This window comes from Fukomys damarensis, unplaced genomic scaffold (assembly GCF_012274545.1).
Source record: "Fukomys damarensis isolate Sample0158 unplaced genomic scaffold, DMR_v1.0_HiC HiC_scaffold_14, whole genome shotgun sequence".
Classification (NCBI taxonomy): domain Eukaryota; kingdom Metazoa; phylum Chordata; class Mammalia; order Rodentia; family Bathyergidae; genus Fukomys; species Fukomys damarensis.
In genome coordinates, this window is record NW_022900926.1 from 60,142,673 (window position 1) to 60,167,642 (window position 24,970).

The 24,970-nt window shown below is 35.9% G+C and overlaps 2 protein-coding genes across 20 annotated transcripts in view; one reads left to right on the plus strand and one right to left on the minus strand.

Moving 5' to 3' along the window:
* The window catches only part of Tube1 (tubulin epsilon 1), a 42,198-nt gene extending 33,092 nt beyond the window's left edge, over positions 1-9,106 (minus strand). For 2 of the 6 annotated variants that reach the window (XM_019205511.2, XM_010610813.3), the window contains exons 1-5: positions 8,998-9,103; positions 8,835-8,908; positions 8,215-8,267; positions 6,089-6,146; positions 2,262-2,377 (exon numbers count right to left, since the gene is read on the minus strand). In XM_019205511.2, the coding sequence (XP_019061056.1) occupies positions 2,262-2,377; positions 6,089-6,146; positions 8,215-8,267; positions 8,835-8,908; positions 8,998-9,022 (326 nt within the window). In that variant the 5' untranslated portion in view covers positions 9,023-9,103. Of the gene's footprint in view, positions 1-2,261; positions 2,378-6,088; positions 6,147-8,214; positions 8,268-8,834; positions 8,909-8,997 lie in introns of all 6 variants that reach the window. The other 4 variants (XM_033763389.1, XM_033763390.1, XM_033763391.1 and 1 more) reach the window with 4 other exon arrangements.
* A 76-nt stretch (positions 9,107-9,182) lies between these two features.
* Fam229b (family with sequence similarity 229 member B) overlaps positions 9,183-24,970 on the plus strand; it is a 28,330-nt gene continuing 12,542 nt past the window's right edge. For 4 of the 14 annotated variants that reach the window (XR_777625.2, XR_777623.2, XR_777628.2 and 1 more), the window contains exons 1-5: positions 9,183-9,271; positions 20,559-20,709; positions 21,269-21,371; positions 22,890-23,028; positions 24,366-24,548. Coding sequence is in view for 1 of the 14 variants with exons in the window: in XM_010610811.2 (XP_010609113.1) it covers positions 22,904-23,028; positions 24,366-24,483 (243 nt within the window). In the remaining 13 variants the exon portion in view is untranslated. Of the gene's footprint in view, positions 9,298-20,558; positions 20,710-21,268; positions 21,429-22,889; positions 23,029-24,365; positions 24,865-24,970 lie in introns of those variants that run through there. The other 10 variants (XR_777629.3, XR_777624.2, XM_010610811.2 and 7 more) reach the window with 10 other exon arrangements.

The following is a 24,970-nucleotide window of genomic DNA, read 5'->3' on the forward strand; positions in this document are numbered from 1 at the left end:
AAGTTAGATCCCCAAATAAAAGACCCAGTTATGGCTTGCTCATAGATGGCCCCAAAAGCCTCACATAATAATAGTTAGGGTTTTTTGGAGGTGGCTGGATCTAGGGTATGTGAGGTTGGGTTTAAGGGTGCCCCACCCTGGATATGGGTGGCAACATCTGCACATGGGTAGCATGGAAGGGACAAAAGGGAGAGGCAGGCTGCTGCGTTGGTACCTTTTGCCAGGCAAGAACTGTTTCTTCCCTGCAATGCCCCTCTCCCTTGCCACCTTTCCTTGTACACAGCCAACTATGGACTGAACCTTCTACAAACTGTAAGCCAAAATAAACCTTTCCTCCTTTATTTTGGGGTGTTAGGTATTTTGTCTCAGCAATGAGAAAAGTAACAAAGACAAATCTAACAAAAAAGAAATGGGCAGTCAAAATGAACAGATACTTCTCAGAAGTACAGATGGCTAATACATGAAAAATGTTCAATATTGTTGGCTAATGTAGAAATGCAAAACAACTCTGAGATACCATCTTACTCCAGAAAGAATGGCTACCATCAAGAAATCAAACAATAACAAATGCTGGTGAGGCTTTGGGAAAAAGAAGTCTTCTACATTTTTGTTAGCATTGTAAACTAGTACAAGCACTATGGAGATCAGTATGCAGATCCTGCAAAGCACTAAAATTAGAAATTCCACTTGACCCAGTTATTCCCCATCTAGAGATCTTCCTGAAAGAGTTAAAGACATTGTGTTACACTGACACATGCATAGTCATGATTACAGCAACATAGTTCAAAATAGCTAATCTTGAAAACAGTTTATAAGCCCCTCAACAGATGCATGGATAAATAAGATGTGGTATTTAGACCCAATGGAGTACTACCCTGCTACTGCACTACTCTGCAAATTTAAAGGATAAATCTGAGGCATTTTTAGGTAAATGGACGCACCTTGAAATAAATCAGACACAAGTTTAAATATAGCATGGCTTCTCTTTCATGGAAAACTGCAAATATATATAAGGAACAAAATAGAGGATAGGAAGAGGGAAGATCAACAGATGGGAGAGGGGGATGGAAGGAAGGGAAAAGGGATTTATGAGAATTGACAAAAAATGGAAATGGGGAGAATAAAAGTTGTAAGGAAGAGGGAGAACTATGGAGGGGAAGGAGACAAAAAAAGAATTATGTGTTATGTACATGTACAAGCTCCCATGATAGATGTAATCATTATGTACTACAATCATGTATTAATAAAAAATTTTTTTAAACCCCTGAATTGCAAAACCAGATTGAAATCAACTACTAAGATATTGAAGATGAAATTTTTAAATTAGCCTATTTTGATTGAAAAGAACAAAACTGGACACGTTAGATGAAATGGCTAGTGGCAGAAAACTGATATTTATGGGGCTCTGCAAATATTTTTGGTGGCTCAATTTGCAGTGTCGCTAACGATGAATTACAGAATCAAAGTGGTTTTCCATTATATGCAGTCTTGTATAACTCAGAAGTTACACAGTAAATTACATGACAGTTAGAGAAAAGCCTGTTGGGTGGTCAGATACGCTCACTTATTAAATGACTGGTTTTCCTTAAATGAGTTTTCCATAATATAACATTCAAATTTGTGCTTCAATAAAATTGTACATCATTCCATATTACCAACCTGAGGGACTCGTAGTAAATAGTTACAATAATAAATATGAGATTTAGAAATGACAAAGAGCTCAAGTTTTCAAAAAAATCAAAAAATAGTCTCAATATGAATTTTTATGAGTACTCTTGCATCACTTAAAAAGAAGAGACTATTACATATGTAAGGGCCCAAACAGTCTTGGACACTAGCACTGGTCTGGATTTCATCTTTGTATAAACTCTATTAAATCTGACCAATTGGAGAATTTCAATCGAATAATATAGGTAAATAAACAGTTTACAAAAGCACTTTAGTGCTTAACGCTTTGTAACTAGTGTTATATAATAAATGTACACACACACACACAGACACACACACACACTTCAATAAATCAAATTTTCAAGATTCATTCTTTTAAGAAAATTAGAAGTAGGAGAAAAAGTAAAGACAAGTAGTTTCCAAGCATTGTAGAAACACCATTTATTGAGACAATTAAGACAGGACTAAGCAGCCTAGCTTAATGTGCAGCAAACTGCATCTTATATTTCTATCAGTATGATTTATTAGAATAAAGGAAAGAATGCTTGATTTTTACAGGTGATATTCAATGTTTATGTTCAGCACATTCTCACCAATTATTTCCTGAGCCAGAAATATCAGTGATGAGCTGCTTGCTATCAAATACATCTCTGAGAGGTCCCTGGAGAATTTCATTTACTACCCCTTCTTCCATGTCAACCAAGACAGCCTGAAAGAGAAAATGTAATGCATATTTTCCCTCAAATTCTTTAAAATGAAAAAAAAATTACAAACTATGAAATGCATTGTTCTTTTTATACTTTAAGCTCAATCAAAATCTTTCTTGATGTAGATCTACTGTAAGAATTCAAAAGCAATTTCCCTCTGCTCAAAAGGTAGAATCCAATTAAAAGATGGATTCTAAACTTTTTATCCTACTCCAAACTGCTAGGTGGTAAAAAAGAGACCCAACAACCCCTTCAACTGAATTTCTAACAAGGTAACATCAATCAGAAGAAAGTTCTCAATAAATGCAAGATGCATCATTAATTCAGATGGTCATTAGGAAGAATCCCAGTGTTCTTTATGAAGCACAGCCCAAAACTGTGTAACTGAAATGAATAAACAAAGGCACAGAATAGATGTCTACACTACAATGTAGAAAATAAAAACACATGAGGTGTAAATGAATGTTTATATTTTTAAAAATTTGCAACAGTAAAAACACACTGCCATTAATCCCTCTCAAAATACTCTCCCTTGTGTCAGTTATCCAATTATGCCTGCCACTTTCTTAGGCAGTTCTACATGTTCTTCATGACTGTTTTTACAATGTATGATCAAAAAGATGGTGAATATGGCTGCTGACTGCCACTCTACAGAAATGTAAGCTTTTAAGTATTACAGTATGTTCTCATCTACTTTATTCACCAGATATGGCACTGGGCAATGTCTGGCTCCTAGGTCAAAATGACCACAAAAGCAAATATTTTGAACTGATTCAAGATACTGAGGCAGCCATGACAGCAAAACTGAAGAATAACAGACTTCCAAAACTATTTCAGAAGATGGTAAGAGGGACAGAACACAAGTGCTTGATACGGAGAGTATTTTGAGGGGGTTTAATTTTAACTCAGTGTGTCTTTTACTATAAGAAATAAAAAAGCACTCAGTTTTTTACCATATTTTATAAAACTAAGTATAAGAAGAAAAAATACTGGAAGGATATATAGAAAATGTAAGCAGTCAGTAGGATTATATGTTCGTTCTATTTGCTTTACTTTCTGTATGTTCTACAATGAGGGCTGGAGGTGGCAGACAAGGCCCTTGGTTCAATCCTCAGCACTGGTAACAAAACAAGAATAAAAAAAACCCTCCAATGGCAAAAAACAAAACAAAAACAAAAAGTGAAGGAGAATAAAAAGTATAATATAGAAGATTTAAGTAAAAAGGTGAAACAAAAACATTTCTGAAGTAACCTTAGGGCAAATTATATAACTCTGATTCCGCATTACAGATAACTGCTTGGTTTATGGGCTCTTCTAGTTCTTGCGACTATGTAACTAACGTTAAGCAGTTTCTATATGCCACCATTGTAAATGCTTTATAGATAGTAATCCAATTAATCCACATAACCCTATGCCTAGGTATTCCCACCCTCATTATACACATGAGGGAACTGGGGTTTAGAAAACTAAACAATGGGGCTATGATCACCCAGCTAGTAGAGATTCACACTCATACAGCCTGGACATGAGCCTTTACTCCTAACCACCAAAATGCTCTACTGTCTAATCGAAGGGGGAAGTCAAGTTTGATTTACAGATTAATAACTAAAATTTATATATAATTATAATAATTATACATAATAATTTAAATTTATATATATAGCAGTAAATTTATATATATTTAGGCAGAAGACTGGCATGGTTGGTAAAGCACTTCGCTGTTTTTAGGGGTGTTGTCTCCATGTTGCCACAAGTACTGCAGGTAATATAGTATATCATATGAAGAGCAATCTTGGGGCTAAAATGCCTTGATTCTTGGCAACTCTTTTACAAGTCTTTACCTTTAAATACTAATTGATAAGTAGCAGCTTCCTATGTAAAGTAGGAGACTGCCACATTTTTGCTATCATGATTGGCTGGACCTGTTATTTCTAGTAAGATATTCTGAATTCCATTTTATCAGTAAAGCTTGATTTAACAAACAAGAAAAAAATCATATATATTTAAATATTGTGAATTTGTTTTTATGTTACTTACTGGAAGATATACAATTACAATATTACAGCAGTGTATACAAAGGCTCTAAAACTATGTCTTCTATCCGTGCTCCTGATATACAGCAATCATTTTATACATAAATGAATACACTTTAGAACCACAGACTATATAAGGACATCTACTGGAAATTGCAACGATTTCAAAAAAGCTATTTCTGACAATATACAATTTTATTTTAAATGCTGACTTTAACATCTGACCAACCACAAGAGAACTGTGGTAGCAGCAAAAAAGCTGTGTAAGATTATAAAAGCAAAAAGCTTAGGTGTGTTCCAAAACAAATTTGGGATGCTCTGTGGAGGACTATTGATTACCATACTGTCTAGCAGTGGTAATGCCCAGAACACAATACTGACACATAGGCTCTCCCTGTGTGAGCGGTGGTACTATCATCACTGTCCTAGTCATTTAGCATGAAATCCTTACAAAACATGTAACTCTTTTAATCTTCCTTTAGTCATGTCAAGTCCTTGATTTGGTTTTCCACTGGGCATTAACTAAATTTCTCTGAGTTCACTTAAGCATCTAAAGTCTAGAGTTACAACTGTTCTAGAAGTTAATGTTTACATTTCCTTCCAAAGCCACATGGTAATAGTTTCTAGCTTTCTTCTAATTGTAACATAGGATTTACAATTCTAAGTATTTTGCCTATTAACAAAGATGATGGACACAAGGAAGGTATGCAAGCACTGAGTTATCTTGGGAAGTCTAGGATCTTAGTGATCACAGCCCCATTAAAACCAAGAGTTCTTAGGAGAAAGCCAGAGTACTTTCACGGACAAAAGTCAAAGGCTACAGAAATGTGCTGACTTATTCCTTACCAGAAATGTTTCTTCTACCTTCCACTCTTTTGGCAGGAAAGACTCAAATTGGGAAAAGTCCAGGAAATGTCAAAGTATCTTTTTCTCTCTTAAGGTTTGGACTGGGATGCTAGCTTTTTCCATGTTACGAAGTATACAAAATGCTAAATGATTAGCTTAGCAGCTTACAAGCATATGATCTCTGCCTTAAGCTTTATTTTCTAAGGACATCAGGGAACACAGAAATAGGAGTGGTTCTCAGGTGCCACAATGCTATTACTGTCCATGTTTTCAGGACCAATACAAGGTCTGATCCTCAGCATCTCAATCCTTCGCATAGCATTTCAACTGACATTGTTATAGTCAAAGATACTAATGAACAATCAGAAAAAGTTTTTACAGAGAAATACTCACAAAAGAGAAATGCTGGAATGACACTAAGACTACAAATATGGCTACTGACTTGAAAAATCTTGTTCAGGAAAAACTACATGGTTTTTTGTTTTTTATTATAAAATAGCTGATCTGTTGTGTAGTGGTAGTAACCTTGATGAAAATTAATTTTCCAATATCTTTAAATGGAAAACTAACATGAATCAGTATGTATTTCAAGTCATTGTTGTTAAGAAGGCACCTTTCGTTATAATTTATCTAGACATCTATTTCCCCTCAACACTGAGAAAATGCTAAATTTATAATGTTTCTACACTAAGTATGAAATTTTCCTATGATTTCGGGGGGCACAAATATCTGCTTACTTTTACTTGTACTGCACACTGCTTAGTAAATTTTTTTACTTTAGAAGTCATACTAAAATTATACAGACATGTAAGTATCCAAGCATATATATCTTACTCGTGCTTTTAAAGAACGAATTATCCCCTTGGAAATACTGCTACCATCACCAACTACCCTGAAAGATAAAAGAGAGAAAAAAATCATAATCTCCCAGGGCTAGTCCTGGATAAGATAGAAGGCAGAGAGAGAGGGCTGCCATGGTCACCCATTGTTGCTTGCTGCTTCTGCTACCTTCTGAAGCCTGCCATGGACTGCTTTTCCTCTGCAATGCCCATCTGCCACGCCAATCTGTCTTGGAGCCAGCTGATTACAGACTGAAACCTCTACAAACCGTGAGACAAAAAACCTTTCCTCCTTTAACTCTCTGGGTGTTGGGTATTTTGTCTCGGCAATGAGGAAAGTAACTGAGATGTCTTCATTCACGCTATAAAAAGTTGAGTAGCTATGACATAGACCTTGTAGTTTGCAAACTTAAAATATTTACTCTACAGTCCTTTATGGAAAAAGGTTGGCTAAATCCTGTTATGGGTAAATGTTTATTATGCTATTGAAAAGGTATAATTTGATAAGGAACCACATAAAGATGTGGTCTTCTTGAACAAAGGCCAGTGCTGACAGTGCAAAGAAAGAGCAAAATGCCATACCTCTTCTCCCCTCCTTTCCCAACCTGGTATCAGGAAGCTGAGAACATTCTCAGGTTAAAGCCTACAACACATTACAAGTTTATGGACATATCCTGAATGTTAAATTAGTCTTCCAGATAAAAGATGTAAGATACTGACATATATCCTTTTTTAAATAAAGTAATCTTTCTTTTATGCAGTTTACACAAAATAGTTGAGCATGTGAAAATGAAAAACTCTCAGGCTGAGTCTCAATTATGTAACACTCAATGAAAGAGTTGCTTATTGAGAAAGGAAGGCATGCAAGCCAGGCATGGTGGCACATGCCCATAGTCCCAGCACTTGGGAGGCTGAGGCAGGAGGGTTATTGTGAGTTCAAGATCAGCCTGAACTACATAGTAAAAACCTGCCTCAAAAAAAAAAAAAAAAAAAAAAAAAAAAAAAAAAAAAAAAAAAAAAAAGATGTGAGAGTAGGAACTTAGCAGAAGCACCTGAAAAAGCTATTATACAGGCTAATTTGTGTCAACCATAGGAATTTAGGGAAGATGTTTCAATCCAAAAATAATAGGGAACTGCGCTATATGACAACTACCTCTATCTCATAAAGAGAGTCGTATTAATATACCTAATTCCCCTCAAGGTTATTCCATTGTTACTAAGCAACCATCAATTATTATGTAGCTTTGTTAGATTTCATACAAAAAGAAAATGTGCCTATAATGTAAAATGAGGATGGAGTACTTTTGAGTTATAATTCTTACGATGACTTTCCTCATTAAATCTCCAATTTCTTTGAGTTTGGTTAATCTGACTGCCCTGCATTCTCAAGGTGCAAACAGCCAGACTTTTGAGTTTCCAACCTTGAGCACTAGGCTGTAACCAATGAAGACCAAGCAGTATTCCCTAGAAAATAACAGCTCATATACCCAGTCAGCCAATTCGAAACACCATTAGAGTTTCTTCTGCATTAAAGCTTGGCAGTGGGCGCCATCTTCAGTGCAAGTCAGCCATACTTGGTTCTAAGAAGCACTCTGAAAGCATATAAACTTAAAAGACTGAACATTAAAAGGTTTTGGACATACCTTAAATGTCAAATGATTCTTTCAGGTGAAAGATCTAAGATAAAGTGTATCATTTATTGCACAAAAGTAATCTTTGTTGTATACAGTACACACATTTCTTTTTTCCTGGAACATTCTGTACTTACAGGAAGTATTCTTGATCACATTACCAGAGAAATTCAGTAATTTTTTCAAAAATTAGTCATTACTGGTGCATTAACATCTTTGGAGAAAAATTGAGCTTCTCTTTAGTAAGTTTATTTCAAGGTTATGAAGTTTTTATGTTCCTTAATATGATCTGAAAAAGAAACCTATGGTTCTGTTCTACAGAATATGAAAACATTCCTGATATCAGAATGTTATCAATAAGGAAAACAAAAATGCTACACAACTTCACAGCTATCAACTACTTTTATTGTCCATTAAATACTTGTCTCCCAATTTGCTGACATGAAAATAAAGTATTATTGTGCTGTGCCAGACTTCAGCCCCATCTTACCTGGTATCTACATTCCTAAAGAAGCTGCTGATCGCCTCATCATAAATTCCTTTCTTAAAAAAAAAAAAGACAAATGTTGATTGTATTTACATTTTAATTCTTTTCCAATTAAAGTCCTTTTATTAATTCCACATTACTGTAATGTAATGGTTAACGTGCGACTGTAAGAAAAAGCACATAACACAAAAATGCTTAGGCTGATTCTCCAATATCTATCTCTGTAGAACAGGGTAAAAGACAGGAGATCTACAGATTAAGTTCTGCAGGGAGTGAAGAAGAAAAGAGTTCCCATAGGACTGTAGAAAAGGTGTATCAAATGAGTTTTCTCTGAATTCCTGGTGATTGTAAAAGCTGACTGGTTAAATTAAGGATAATAACTACACGTGTTATCTATCTCACAAGGAGCTTTGACATATACCATCTGCTTTTCTCCAGAACACCAATAAAAACCTCAGAATCCAGAAAAACACTAAGTCTGTGGCCAGTGCTTTGCAGTCGCACACGAAGCTAGCCCGCTGGGTCCTTCGCAGAAGTCTTGCTGCTCAGCCAAGCCAAGCCCGGGAAGTCAGAGCCCAGCTGTCCTACCCGGAGGCGGGGCGGAGCCCCGTGCGGGCGCGTACCTGGTTCACCGTGGCGTGCTCCCGCAGCGCTAGGTCCCAGAAGCAGCAGCCGATCTGGTTTCCGCACTGACCGACTGCGACCGGGGGTTAAGAGAGAATGAACGTTAGGTAGAAATCGGACCGCGGGGCTGACGGCACGCGGGTCCCCGGCCCCGGCGCTCACCCTGCACCACCACCGACTGGGTCATACCGCCAGGGGCCCCTTACACCCGGGCGCCTCCGCACCCGCCCTTTCACTCGCACGCGGCTTCGCTCTACGACGGGGTGGCCGTAAGTCACTGCGCTGCCGCAAATTGCTGCCGACGTTAAACCTTTTCCTGTGCGCCGCGGCGCAAGTGCTGTTGCTTTTGGCCGTTACTATAGCGACCGAGTCTTCCGTCCCCGGACCCTTGCTGCTTTGTCAACATCTTAGAGCTGCGGCAGTTCCAGATGGCAGGGTAACTGGTAACTGGACTTTGCCGAGGTCTTTTAAATCCGTGTCTTTAAACTGTTCGTGGGCAGCGAGGGAGTGTTCTTGTAGTCTTACCTCGGGCGGTGGGTCACGTTTCTTACTCAGATTCCTGTGGTCGCTACTTCAGGGTCGCGACGGAGCCCTGCTTCAGCCTCCCGAATGCTGGGATTACTGACGCGAGTCGCCACGCCCGGCTCCTTTGTTTCCACAGAAAACCGGCAATGTGGATTGCCCAATGTGGGTTTCAAAGAAACCCAGACAAGATAGACACAGGAGGGCACACCCGAATCTAGGCACACTTGGACACAAACGGCAAAGCTCAATTCAGGGACCTGCTTGTTTGCGGGACTCGATGTGTGCGCAACATTAACGTTTAGGCCCCGAGAGGATGCAATCTAATAGAAGACATGCAGGAGAGAATTATGACTGCAGTATCGTGTGGAGGTGCACTAAGTGCAGTAGGACTCAGTGGACAAGGATCTGGCCAAGTGAATATAAATCTGAAGGAGGAGATTGGATTAAAACTAAGCATTTAATGTGCATGCAATATTTAGAATAGGGAAAAAACAGCTTGAAGAGTAGGCATATCTTAAAATTATCAACTTAAAATTGTGAAACGTTAAAAAGCATAAATTTTCATTGAACAAATTAGTTCAGATTTCACTTAAGAATTAAAGCATTACTTTAATGATATTAATATCCCCTCTCCTTAAATTCTGGGAAACTACAAAACTCTAAGAAGCTTTCTCCACTTGATAAAACATTACATTATATATGCATAATATGTGCTATTTATGTGTGGTAACAGGAGCCGTAATACTTGATTGATTGAAACACCTTATTCCTTCACCAAGACAAATAATACACAGTTGTTCTTACAATTCCCTGACACTTGCTAAGTTTAATATTTCAATAGATTGTTTATGTTCTTGAGGATTTCCTATATTTTTATTTGGATGTTTTTCAATAAGGTATTTATATTTCTTGTGATTAACAGCTTTGAATTAAGGCTTTTTGCAGTAGCTGGATTTTATCTTTTTTTTTTTCCTTTTTGGTAAATATGAAGTCAGTAGTAAAAGTTCATGCCGTCAGACACTTCATGTTTTAACACTGAAGTCCCAAAGTAATGGGCTTCCAAAATTTGCAGAACTTTGACACGTTTGCAGGTAGTGATACAAGTCAATATCAGTGAATTATGGTACCAGTTCATCTGGAATTCTGGCCTTGGCAGAGATGTACCTCTATTGTAGACCCAGTCAGAATTCTCCAGAAGTCATACATTGAAATGAAGTTGAATTAAGAAAGTTCTAAGAAGTCTCATCAGTAATTGCAGTCTGGATTCAATCAGTGGATTTGCTTGAGTCAAGAAGGTAGAATCTACCATAACGAATCTACCATACCAGCCACGCCAGGACCTCAGTATACATAAATTCAGGTCTCCAAAATGGGAACAGCCAAACAACAGACTGTCGCCAGTTTTACAAGCAAGAAAAATATTTTTGCCTGAAGCCACTTTGATTTGGAAAGTAGAATAATATTGGAGTAACAGCTGACTAAACAAAATAGACTGGACAGAATTTCACATAAATAGGAGGAGACAAAAGTCATCAAGAAACATTCAGACTACTATTATATAAGGAAGGGAAATAATATAAAAGATAAATATATGAACTGCAATAAAAACTAACCTAAGGGGGTAGAAAAGAAAATTTCTATGTGGTTTGTGTTATAAAAGAACTTAGTATAAGTATGGTACAATAAGAATGTGAATATGGTAAAGGAATTTAAAAACAAGATGTTGAAGTAATATATTGAGAAATAGGTTCTATGACAGCTGAGTCTGGCCTGTTTTGTCCACACCTGTATCTCTAATACTTAGAGTCTTGCCTGGTATATAGTAGATAGTAAATAAATATTTGATGACCGTGAAATAAAAGTGAGATGAAAACTAAGGTAATTAACTAAAGTAAATAAACCCACCTTAAATGAATAATGAATAATTTTTGAAAAATGTGAAGAAGAGTAAAGAGTAAAAAAGTGAAAATAAAATAATATATAGAGGAAAAGCTTAAAATAATCACAGAGAATGCTGAGGGAAAAGATAAAGATATTAAAACTATTAGAAGACAGTATATATGGGGGAGGGAAAGTGGCTTAAGGAAAGATTAATATGTACTCCTGAAACAGAATACAGCAAATAGAAAAAAATGTACTTACTGATACAAAACTAATGAAAAACATCTATTACTTAAAAGGATGCATCATATTCCATGGGAAATTTTCTATAGAACAACAAATAGCATGTATTAGGTCCTCATTAAGTCACTTAGTTTGCCGTATAATGAGTTCTTTAGGTCTCTGGCAAGAAACAAGAAAGGGAGTGGGATGGAGAAAAAACAATAAGGCTGCATTAGATTTATCTATGAAACATTCAATATTGGAATACATTAAAAAGGCTGCAAAGTGTTGAGGGAATACAGTGTATTCCAAGAACATTATTCTATAGTTTTCCAAGTTGTTATTGAAGTACAGTTTGAATTTATGGGCCCTCTTCATTTTATATTCTTGCTGACACCCTATTTCTTGCCTGTACACTGCTCATCTTATATAACTTGACAGTCAGCAATTAACATGCTATTAACATCCTATTTTGCAACATCTTTACCTAGCATTGAAATTTATTAGATAAATCATTGCTGTTTAGGTCAATGCAGTTCCCAAAGCTTTAATTTCCAATAATTGTCACTGAATTATGTAGATTCCTATTCTTTTAGCTTTCAATGTTTCCTTGTCAGCTGCTTGACTATTAAGGCAGTGATTTATATTTTAGGTTTTCTTTTGCACAACTTAAATCTAAGCCTGTAAAAATTAGGATAAAGTTTGTTATACTGTGATATAACACTAAAATTTTGGTGCTGTAAAACAGCAAATGTTTATTTTTTGCTCAAAATATGTTCATTGGGAAGCAGCATTCTCTGTCTGGTACCATGGAACCCTGGATACCATTATTCAGTCCATTTCTGGTTTGTTTTATATCATTTCATTATTTATTTATGGTCTTAGTTACTTTTCTTGTTGCTGAGACAAATTCCTGACATCCCAAATTAAGAGAGGATAGGTTTAGTATAGCTCATGTTTATAGAGGTTTCAGTCCATACCAAGGTAGAATGGCATGGCGGAGGGGCATCACATGAGAAGCAGTTCATGGTGGACAGAGGGCCACACAGCAGAAGGCAGCAAGCAATAAGTAACAACACTCTTCCTGTCCCTTATATCCTCTCCAGGCTACCTATCCTTAAGGTGGTTAGCACTCTTACCCAGGTTGAGACACCCTTAATCCTAGCATCACACTGTGAATCAGTCCTAGCGTTACATCCTTGATCCCAGCATCACACAATAGATTCAGCCACCTCTAAAAAGCCCCACCTATGACCGCACAAAGCTTTGGGTAGACATCTAGATATAAGCCATGACACTTATTTAAATGATTTTAAATTATTTTATAATAAATTTATAGTATACAATTGATATTTTTATATATGTTTAGATTATGGCATAGTTAAAATTAGAAAATTACCATACTTGCTTCTTCTTTTTTATGGTGAAAAGATTTAACTCTTAGCAAGTTTGAAATATGTAATACATTTTAATTACCTTGGTACGCAATAGACCTCTAGAATTGATTCCTCTTATCTACTAAAAGTTTGTACCCTTTGAAAATCTCTAATCTCTATCTTTATCCATCCACACTCCTTTCAATCTAGTGATCACCATTTTATTCTGTATCTTTATGACTTTAATATTTTTTAGATTCCACATATATTTATGAGACCACACAGTAGTCTTTGTGCCTGGCTTACCTCATTCACTGCAATGTCCTTTTATTCTCATCCATGTTTTGGCAAATGACAGGATCTTTTGCTTTGTCCTTTTTTTCTTTTTTTTAGTGCTGGGCCTTTCACATGTTAGGCAAGTGTTCCACCATGAAGCCCCATCCCCAGCCCAGGTTTTTGTTCTTTTTTAAGACTGAAAAGAGTCCATTGCACATGTACACTATATTTTCTTTACCTGTTCATCTATTAGTAGATACTTAGGTTGCATCTTTAACTTAGTTATTTTAGCATACTTATTTTAATTTATTTGGATATCCTGTAGTTGCTCCTTATTTGTGTGGCATACATTCCAAGTCCCCAAAGATACAAGAAACTAGATACTTCCAGGCTCTGTTCATACTGTATTGTTTCCTTTGTATAAATTTCTACAATAAAATTTTATTTGTATATTAGGCATTAAAAACAGTAATAAGATAGAACACTTATAACAAAATAGTATAATAAAATTGTCATATGATTGCTCATGTACTTTGGGACCATTATAAGTACAATAAGGGTTACTTGAACACAAGTACTATATGATCTCACCAGTCATAACTGACAGCTACTGAGTACCTACCAGGTTGGTAACATATACATTGTGGATATGCTGAAACACGGATGACTGTTAACCACAGTGGTTTTATATTCCCAACAGCAGTGTACAAGGGTTGCCTTTTCTGTACATTCTTTCTTTTTCTCTTTTTGGTAGTAGCCATCTTAACAGGTCTGATATATACATTTACCTAATGATGAGTGATAGTGATCATTTTTTCAGTATTTTCAGACATTTTTTTGCCTTTATGGAGAAATGTTACTGAGACATCTTGCCTATATTTAAATTGGATTAGTTTTCTTTTTAAATTCTTTGTATATTTTGATATTAGCCTCGTGTGTGGTTTGAAAGTATTTTGTTGCAATCTGTGGGTGATCTCTTCGCTCTCCTAAAGGATTCCTTTGCTGTGTGTGAGCTTTTTAGTTTGATGCAATTCCACGTATGATTTTGTTATTTTGTACTTTTGGAGTCCTGTCTAAGCAATCTCTGTTCAGACAAAAGTTAGGGAGATTACCCCCTATGTTTTCTTCTAGTGGTTTTATAGTTTAACTAATTCATTCATTTGGAGATGAGTCTTGTATGTGGTGTGAAATACATTTCTGGTTTTTGGCATAGGAAAAGAGAGCTCTAGAAATTCTTGCTCTGGCAGTTAATGAACATTCTTACCTTACTGGCCAAAACTAAGTATATGGCTCCAAATAATCATAAAGGGGATAGGAACTTGAGTTCTGCAAGACAGAAAGCCAGAAATATTTAATGAAAATTTGTAAGTACTGCATAGGCATACTCAGACAATAAGTCAAAATATGCCATCTGTGTTTAGACACTCAACTATCCCTGTCTCCTGCTCTCCTGTGGTCCCTGCTCCATGAGTGTGGGCTAGACTTAGAGCCTTTTTAATGGGTAGAGCTTAAACCTAGCACAGTGAACACCCTAAATTGAGGAGACTGAGAACTCTGCGGGACCAGTGTAGCCAGAATTAGCAAGGCAGAATGCCAGAGAGGAGAGAATATATAAAAAGTTCTGGAGATCATCAGGTGGTTCCTCATAGATATTGATCAATGCATACATGTAGGACAACTACTTTAAATTAAGGAGAGAAATAAGAAAAAGCAGGTAAAACAATGTCCAGGTTCACACCAAGCTGGATTTAATTCATAGTCCCATTATCATCAGTGAAGATCCCTTATCATCCATGGATCATTACGCTCAGAAAGCTGTTTTTTCCATAGTAGAGACAAAGGATCCAGAAAAAAAGCCAGAAAGGCTGTTGTTTACCCTAGGAAAACAAAATCAAGCTTTAAAAAACTAATCTGTTTGTAAATAACTTGTGACCCAGACCAAAACTCAATTATTTAGAGGGCTAAAAATTATTTAACAATGTAAAATTCACAATGGTTGCCATTCAAATAAATATTTTTTAAAAAATCAATCATTGAAAAACAGACCGAGATGACACAAATGAAAGGGAACACTAAAATCACTTATACTGCATGCTCAAGGCCTCAGAATGAAGCATAATTGTATTAAAAAGAGGCAAAGGAGTTCTTAAAAAGATCCAAATGGGACTTCTAGAGATTAGAAGTGCAGTTTCTAAGTTGAAAAATATTTAATTAAGGTCAATGCAAAAAAAAAAAAAACCCCAAAAAAACAACAAAAGAAAGAGTGATTACCTTAAAGATGGGAATAGAAACTAAAAGTGGAGAACAAAAATTTTTTTAAAGAAGGATCAATGAGCAGTGGGAAAACTGCAAACAGCTTAATACTATATACAGTTGGAGTTTAAGGAGGGAACAAAAAGTACTTGAAGAAGCAGTGCTTGAAAAATCAACACATGTAATAAACATTATGACCCACAGATTCAAGAAGCTCAGTGAATATTTAATAAAAGAACAAGAAGATGGGCTTGGGGTTTTAGCTCAGTTGTTCCTCTGCCTGCCTTACGAGCACAAGGACCCAAGTTTGATCCCCAGTACAAAAAAAAAAAAAAAGTGAGAGAGAAGAAAGCTATACCAAGCACATTCTGATGCAATTGTTTAATATGAAAGATAAAGAACAAATCTTTTTTTTTTTTTTGTACCAGGTATTTAACTCAGGTCTTTGCACTTGCAAGGCAGGCCACCAAACCACTGAGCTAAATCCCTGACCCAAGAACAAATCTTAAAAGCAGCCAGAGAGAAAAGCCACACAACATATGGGGAAAAGATAAGAGTAACCGCAGACTTCTCATTGGAAACAGTTATGAGCCAGGATATAATGGAGCAAAATTTGGAAAGTACTTTAAAAAACCAAAACAAATAAAAGTTTTGACTTAGTTTTCTATGCTGAAATGACATTAAAAAATGAAAGTGAAAGAAAGCAATACAAAAGATGACGATCAACACTATTTAATGAAAATCCTCAGGCAAAAAGGAAATGATGTTGGATGAAAACCTGGGTCTACTCAAGGGAATAGTGAATATTAGAAACAAATATGTAGGTAAATATAAAATGCTTCTTTTAAAAATCTCTTAGAAGATAATTTCTTTTAGAAAAACTAATACATGATAGAATACTTAGTATAGGTAGAAGTGAAATATATGACATTAATAAATGGCAAGAGAGGGACCATGGGATATGCTCTGGTTCTTTTAGTACGTGTGAGGTAGTATAATGTTATTGAAAGCAGAGTATAAAAACTTTAAAATATATATATGCCATTGATAGCAAATTCTTTAGAGCTTTTCATGATAATAACCCACTGCTGCACACATCTCATAGGTTTACCACCACCGCATGTAAATCATAAACTAAAAATGAAGCACAAGGATATACAGAAGTAAACCACACATGGGTTTAAAATAATTAAAGTATGCTCAGTCAGTCCCAAAGAACAGAGTAACAAAAAAGGGAACAAAACAGGATTATATAATTCAAATAAAAAGATTGCAAATTTAAATCCAAACTTGCCACATTGTTTAAATAATTGAGACACCACAATTTAAATGACAAAGATCATCAGAGTGGATAAAATAAGCAAGACTTAACTGTATGTTGTTTATAAGAACTTACTTTGAATACAAAAAACAGATACAGTAGGTCTAATGAAGAGAATAAGAAAAGAGATGCCATTTTAACATTAAGCAATAGTAAAAATTCAGATCAGAATTGTCAGGGAGAAAGATACTTCATGATAAAGGTCTGAATTCATCAAGAGTATATAAAATATTAAATGTGAATGTAATAAAAACTTCAGGGTAGATAAAGCAAAAACTTGCAGAATAAGAAAAATTAACAGTTATAGTTGGTGATTTCAATACCCCCTATTTCAATAATGGACAAGTATAAAGAAAATAAGAATATAGAAAAATTGAATTGTCAACCAGCTGATTATCTATATAAAACATACCTCACAATAGGAAGAGACACATCCTTTTTTTTTTTAATTTAATTTATTGGTGCATTCTAGGTAGACAGTATAGTTACATTCATTACTGGGATCTTGTACCTGTACATGCCAGGTCTTGGTTCTCATTTTTTCCTCTTGTCCCCACCCTCCCTTCACCCTCCCCTCCCCTCCCCCGTTCAAACGCTTTAATTCCACTTTTACATTTTCTCATATTTTTTTTCCTTTTCCCTTATTCCCCCTTCCCTATCCTTCTCACTGTCCCTACACCTTTGGTCCTTTTCTTCCTATTTGCTAAGTGTCCCATTAGGATCTTGAGTACTATTATAGTTTTTCACACCAGAGATACTATTCGGTATTTGCATATGTGTGCCTTATTTATTTCGCTTAGAAGTATATCCTCAAAATGTACCCATTTGACTATGAATGAATCTATTTTCTCATTCTTTATGGCTGAGCATTCCATTTTAGAGAAAAACCACATCTTCTTTATCCAGTTTCCAGTTGATGGGCAGACGGGCTGTTTCCAAGTTTTAGCTATTACAAACTGTGCCACTATAAACATGGGTGCGCATATATCACTGTGGTATGATTCTTTCACTTCTTTTGGATAGATACCCAGCAGAGGGATGGCTGGGTCAAATGGAACCTCTAATCCCACCCAGCTCTTTGAGGTATCTCCATATTGACTTCCATAGTGGTTGCACCAGTCTGTACTCCCACCAACAATGGAGAAGGGTTCCTTTCTTCCCACAACCATGCCAACATTTGTTATTGTGTGATTTCTTGATAGCAGCCATTCTTTGTGGGGTGAGGTGAAATTTCAGTGTTGTTTTCATCTGCATCTCTCGAATGACCTGTGATGTGGAACATTTTTTCATATATTTACTTGCTGCTTTTATTTCTTGAGACACATCCTTTTCCAGTGTACATAGAACATTTGCTATGGTAATCTACATCCTAGCCATAAAAACAAGTCTCAATCAAACTAAAATGATTCAGAGCCTACAAAGAAAGTTCTCTGACAGAAATAGAATGAATTAGAAATAAGTAACAGAAATGAAATATTTCCAAATATTTAAAGATTAAACAATATAACTAATTTTTAAGTCCAGGGAAGCAAGCAAAAGGAAAAAATTTAAATTATTTTTTGTATTGCTTCTCGGCCTTTTAGCTAAGATCAAGTGTAAAATATTTGTGTATACATTTCTATTTTTAAAAAGAGAAATTTGAAAGAAATTAAAGTACAAAATTTCAAAATTTGTGGAAGTCAGGTAAAGTATTGCTTTGATGCAAATTTACAGAATTCAATTATTATAAAAGGAAAAAGTCTCAAGTCTATAAATTTCCACCTTAAGACAGTTGAAAATAGCTAGAGGTACAGATTAGTGGTAGAATTTCTGCCTATAATGTGAGGTCCTGGATTTGATTCTCAGTATCACAAAGAAAAACAAATGAAGAACAAAACTAGAAAAAAAAATTAAAACTGAGGTAAGTAGAGGAAAGGAAATATTAAAGATTGGAGTGATCAAATACTGCATACAGAAGTCAGAAAAGTAACAGAAAAATCAATGAAACCTAATTGTATATCCTGAGATAGTAAAGTCTTTTGTTGGCAGGATCTCTTGCTCATAACGCCTAAAATGTTAATCTTAGGTTCATGCTCCTTCATGGTTTGGCCTGTGCTTATATCTTAGACTGTATTTCTTTTTATTTTCTACACAGTGTTTATGCTAGCATTCGGATATTGCATTGTTCTGTCTACTAGCACTTGACATTCTTGTACATACTGTTTCTGTTTGTCTCATCCCCATCTCATTTTTTGCCTCCCACTAATTTTAATCAAGTTAATGCTTACTCATCCTTACATTTAGATTTGATATTCTAATATAGAATATATTCAGCCCTAACCTATAAACTCCACCAGAGGTGGAACTGTACTTATATTTATTCAGTCTTTTAACACTTACATATGGTTCATGGTGGATTCTTAGAAAATAATTTCTTTAATAAATGGGTCTGCTTTTTTAGGATATGATGAGTTCAAACATTACTTCTTTTCTGTATCTCATGAATTTGCATCCTTAGGATTAAAAGATTATTTTTGTGCTTTTAATAATGAGTAGAGATTTCATCAGCTTTTAAATACACTATTTCTGTTTATTTTATCCATTGCTTTTTATTGTTCTGCTGTAGAGTCAAGTTCATTTTGTCTTCTGATATATTACTCTGTTACCGTGAAGTTTCATCATTAAGACCACTGTTTGTTCTCATTATATTACCCATATGAGAGACTTGGCAGAATTTATGCCAAATGAACTAGTTAAAAATAGTGCAAAGTTAGATGAATTAAAGACTATCTGACTGCAACATATTTTACTTTGTAGTTTTCCATATAAACTCTTAGAGACTTGCTCAGAATTTCAGAGACTACCATGGCGTCAACATCACATCAAATTCTTATGCAAAGACTCATCGTTTTCCCACTGCCACCTCCTTTTAAAATGTAATATTAAAGGGCCAGGGATTTAGCTCAGCGGTTCGGTGACTTGCCTTGCAAGCGCAGGGACACAAATTCAATCCCCGGTACCCCACCCAAATGTAATATTAAAAAAGTTGCCATTTGAAGGAGCAGATGTTTAGGTTCTAATGATGAAGTAGCTAACAATGGCTAGCAATTATTTTACTTTCTCTGTGACATAGTAAGTTGATCATAGATTTCTGTAAGGTAGTGTGGTGATCAACTTTTTCAAAGATAGCACCTTAGTAAGCAAAAGAAGGTAGAGGTAAAATTTTATCTAACATAAATTTAATTCTCTTGTAAAATGCCCATTTTCTACCACATAAGCCATGAAACACAACAGTAGGAATGCAGCATAGTATGTAGGTAGTAATAAAAGATTTTGATCATTAAAAATATTTCCGAGCATGTAGGAATTAGTTAATAGCTGTTAAAACTGAAAAATTCGTTGGCTTAGTTATTCTTCTCCTTGCTGAGACAAAATACTTGACACTCACAAGTTAAAGGAGGAAAGGTTTAAATTTGGCTCACAGTTGTAGAGGTTTCAGTTCATAATTGCCTGGCTGCAAGGAAGGGTGGCATGGAAGAGGGGCATCACAGAGGAGAAAGAACCCATAACAGAGCAGGAAGGAAGCAGCAAGCAGTAGGTGAAGTAGCAGTGAAGCAAGTTCCCTTTACCCTTTTATTTCATCCAGGCTCTAAGCCTTTTTTTGAGTGGTGCCATCCACCTTCAGGGTGGACCTTCCCATTATTCACACCCAGAACTATGCTAATTTCATTCAGTGGACTGATTTAATACCATACATCCTTAACCTCAGTGTCACATTCCAGCCAGTTCTGAATCGCCTGGTTTATAAGCACATGAGGCTTTGGGGGGACATCTACATATGAACCATAACATTGGTCAAATGAAGAGTAATGTTCATTTGTCGTCTTAAGGGTTATACTTAAGCACTACTGAGTAGGACAGACATTCTGTGAGGTGAGCTTGATACAGAAGACAAGAACTGGTTGGAAAAGGGAGAGCAGTCCACAGAAATGCAAAGATGGCATGAATGGAGAAGACGCTCAGGATAACAGAGACAGTGTGGTATATATTCTTCTTCTTTCAGCTGCGATTATTCCTGCCTTATGGAAATTTTAAGGTTTTAAGGAAACAGGAAAGAAGAGGTATCAAGGCAATAGGAGAAAGAGAGTCCAGGGTGTGAAGAATCCCATGTAGATATAGGTATAAGAAAACTTGGTATGTGTTTTAGGGTATTGGAGTGAGATAAGGATGTAGTAGATAGGCTCGAATAATTGGGATTATTAGGGGAAGGTCTGGGAGATAAAGAGAATAAGGATGGGTATAAAGTCAGAAAAGTGACACGTGCAATTCTGTGTAGATTGATTAGACTGTAGATCTTCATTCAGAGGTTCATATGTTTATTGTTGGACAATAAGGCAGTGTCTCCCATCCAAGTATTAACTGGGCCTGACCCTGCTTAGCCTCCTGAGATCAGACAACATCAGGCGCATACTAGGTGGTGTGGCCATAGATAGAAGGCAGTGTCAATAATAATAAAACAAAACATTTTTATAGTACTTGATTCTCATCCAAATTTCAGCTTGTTGCTGGATTCATAAATTGAGACATTTGATTCTTTTAGCAGGCAGGAAACCATGTAAAAGAATCTTCTGATGTCATAATTTCTGGGTGTCACTGGAACATTTGATCATCATTCCTTTGGCAATTCCAGCTTTCTATGCAAGGTCAGTAGAAGCAATTTATTTATTCACCTCTACAGGAATCAGACTCAGCCTATTTTGGTAAGTCTGTGCTTCCTTGATAAAGTTAGCTAATAGTCCCTACAGCAGAAGATAATTATAGTAATCCATACAGTTTACCGTGGTTTTATGAAGTCATCAATGAGCAGAACACTTTTTCTTGAAAATTAACACCCCAACTATAAAAATCATTACGTAACCAAAACCTTAAGAATTTAGTTCGTTATCACCAATAAATATTTATTTAGTAGGCATAGAATACTGTGCTAGGCATAGGAACAGTTTTAAGATACTTTTCATTTTTCTTAACCTTTGTGGGCTAATGTTGAAGATATACAAATTCATTGAAGATAAGTTACTAAATGTCCACTGTGTGCCTGAAAACTCTACTATATACTAAGAATTCAGTGGTAACAAAGAAATGGAAAGGGGATCTCAAACAAAAACTTACTCTGCAAGAGAAGATTTGGCAATAATGGAAAGAACTTTTATTGTCGCACCTGGGAGAGAGATGCAGTTGGCATGTGCTGGATGAATGCTATAGGACATCTGCAATGCATCCTATTTTCTCCAGGATCATCTGATCCCAAATGTCAGTAGTGTCATTTTTGAGAAATCCTGAATAAGAATGTCATTAACTATTAGAGAATAGAAATAAAGGGTGCCAATGAAACTTAGGTCATAAGGCTTATGAAAGGTTTCTCTAAAATATTGGAATGTAAATTCAGATTTAGTAGATGAGTTGGCCCTAGCAAGAGAAGGGTGGGGGCAAATGGGTAGGGGAAAAATTCTAGGCAGAGGCAGCAGTAAGCAGTGAGTGGATGTGTGTATCCATAATATGTATTTCAAATATGTACATACTAATATATATTTAATGTTCTGTACCATTTGCTGAATAATAGGTAACATGGATTGAGCACTTACTATGTGTGAAGCATCACCCTTCATATTATCTTAGTTAATCCTCACTATTATTCTAGAAGTGGTTAATACTATTTTAGCTTACCCATGAGAAATAATTTAAAGGCAAACAGTGCTTTTTTTTTTTTTTTTTCACAGAAGTGGACTTGAAGTCCCTTAAAGTTGACTGTTTTCCAGTTATGCTATCCCAAGGGCACATTACTTTTAGCATGTGGTGGCTATCATGCCTTTGTTACAAGACTTAAATTTGAACATAACAGGTAGTTGCATACTATAGTATTTTACACTTGCTGGGTGTGGTGGCGCATGCCTGTGATCTCAGCACTTGGGAGGCTGAGACAGGAGGATCGCTGTGAATTTGACACCAACCCGGTCTACATAGTGAGTTCCAGGTCAGTCTCAACTACATAGTGAGACCCTGTCTCAAAAAAACAAAAACAAAAACAAAAAAAATGTATTTTACACTTTTATAGAGTTTTTAAATGCTTACATAGTATTTTTTATGCTTCTAAAAATATTAACATTAAAAATTTCAAATAACTTTGAAGATACCCCCCCACACACACATTCTATCTTATGTAGGTTTTCAGTGAATTATGGTTTTACGGTTTGGAACTCAGCCAAGGAGGTTTCCAGTGGAAGGAGGAGATTCTTCAGTTGGGCGAGAATCTGGGCTCAACGCCAATGCTGTCTGTAACAGGAATGAGATATCACCAAACAGGTGAAGTCTTCTTATCTGATAACTGAGGAAACGTGTGTTGGCTGTCATCAGTACAAGCACTCACTATTTCACTGACATAGACTCTTAGCAAAAAAAAAAAAAAGTCCAGGAATGCAGACATTGCTGCTATTAAACTAGTATTAACAGAGCTCAGGATTATGTAAAATTTATATGAGTCTGTATTTACTATTTGTGAGTCTTGTTGATGTACCAGTTCTATTCAGTAAAGTTTTAGCTGTCCTGTTTTGTTAGTAGTTTCCAAGTTAGACATGGCTCTCAAGTAAACAAACGCCCAGTGCTAGTATGTGCAGGGCTCTGTGCTGCTGTAGGTATAAGGCTGCAGGAAGGAGAACGAGTTGGAACTCATATGTAGTGTCTTTGAGCAAACCTATGGCAGAAAGAGAGCAAAAACGGTATGAAGATTCCATGAATGAAATCAGTATTGCAAAATTGAAGAAAACTATAACAAATGGCATTTGTTCCATTTTTCTTCTGTTTGCTGTAGCAAAATTGTAAATACTGTATTATTATATCTTACACCTTAGAAATTTTTGGGAGACAGATTTAATCTTAATAAGGTAGATACTTTAACAATTAAAGTTATTCCAGGATGACATATGCTAGTTTGGAAAGTAATGAGCTCCTTCTTGTTAGAGACATTCAAACCTGTGTGAGTATTTGATAAGAATGTTGGACAGGTAATTCAGAAAGAAGTTTTGGACTAGATGTCATTTAACAGTTGTTTCAAATCTGATAATCCATCTGCATTTGAATTTATTTAAAATGGTACAGGCTGGGTGTGGTGGCACATGCCTATAATCCCAGCACTCGGGAGGCTGAGGCAGGAGGATTGCTGTGAGTTCGAGACCAGCCTGGGCTACATAGTGAGTTCCAGGTCAGTCTCAACTACATAGTGAGACCCTGTCTCAAAAAAAAAAAAAGTGCTTTTTTTTTTTTTGTAGAGATACTCTGGTTTTCAAATCACTCCAATGAAATGATTTTTAAAGGTGCATATACAAATGAATTATCACTTCTGGTCATAACTATGAGTTTTATTGCCATTTACCAATTACCACATACTTTACAAAATGAACATTTAGAAGAATATTTTTATATTTATGAATTTAATGTAATTAAATTATGGCAATGGCCATTGCCATAATTTCTTACATATGTCTAAAATGTCTACCTAACAAGCACCTCTGTGTTATGTTATTTTATGTCATTGAAAGACTACAAATGATTTTTAAAAACCTAAATATGTACTCAAACTCTGGTGTTTAAAAAAGATTTCCATTTTAGTATCTTAACCACATGTCATTTGCTCCTTCATTCAGGCAGCTCCGAAGATGCCCTGCAAATCATTGCCTGACAATAACTGATGTTCCCATCACTGTCTATGCAACAATGCAAAAGCCACCTGCACCAAGCAGCAGGGAAATTCCTCCTAAATAGCATCATTAAGTGTGATGGAGGTTGACTAGGTCAAGGGTAATGGGCCAGAATCATCTCATGATCTGGTAAACAAATAAAAGTGGTGGCACTGTTGGATGATAACAAGAATTGTTATTTAAGTCAAGAAGACAGAGAGTCAGTAAAACATATGGGGATCAGCCATCTGCTATATCTGATAGATGGGTCACAATAATATTTCTTGACTAGAAAATGCCTTAGAGATCATCTTGCTCAGCAATTGAAGATGACGCTTAAATCCACCATGGCTATTAGTTGGCCAGGACCTAGTGTACTTGATTTTAAATCATTTCAATCCTTCTGTTAAATTTCTCTGATGAATTTCTGAATTATTTCTCTCTAATTTCTTTTTTTTTCATTGAATTTATCAGTACATTTTAGGTATGCAGTACAGTTACATTCATCATTGGGATCTTGTACCTTTACATGATGTATGTTGGTTCTTATTTTTTTCCCTATACCCCTGCCC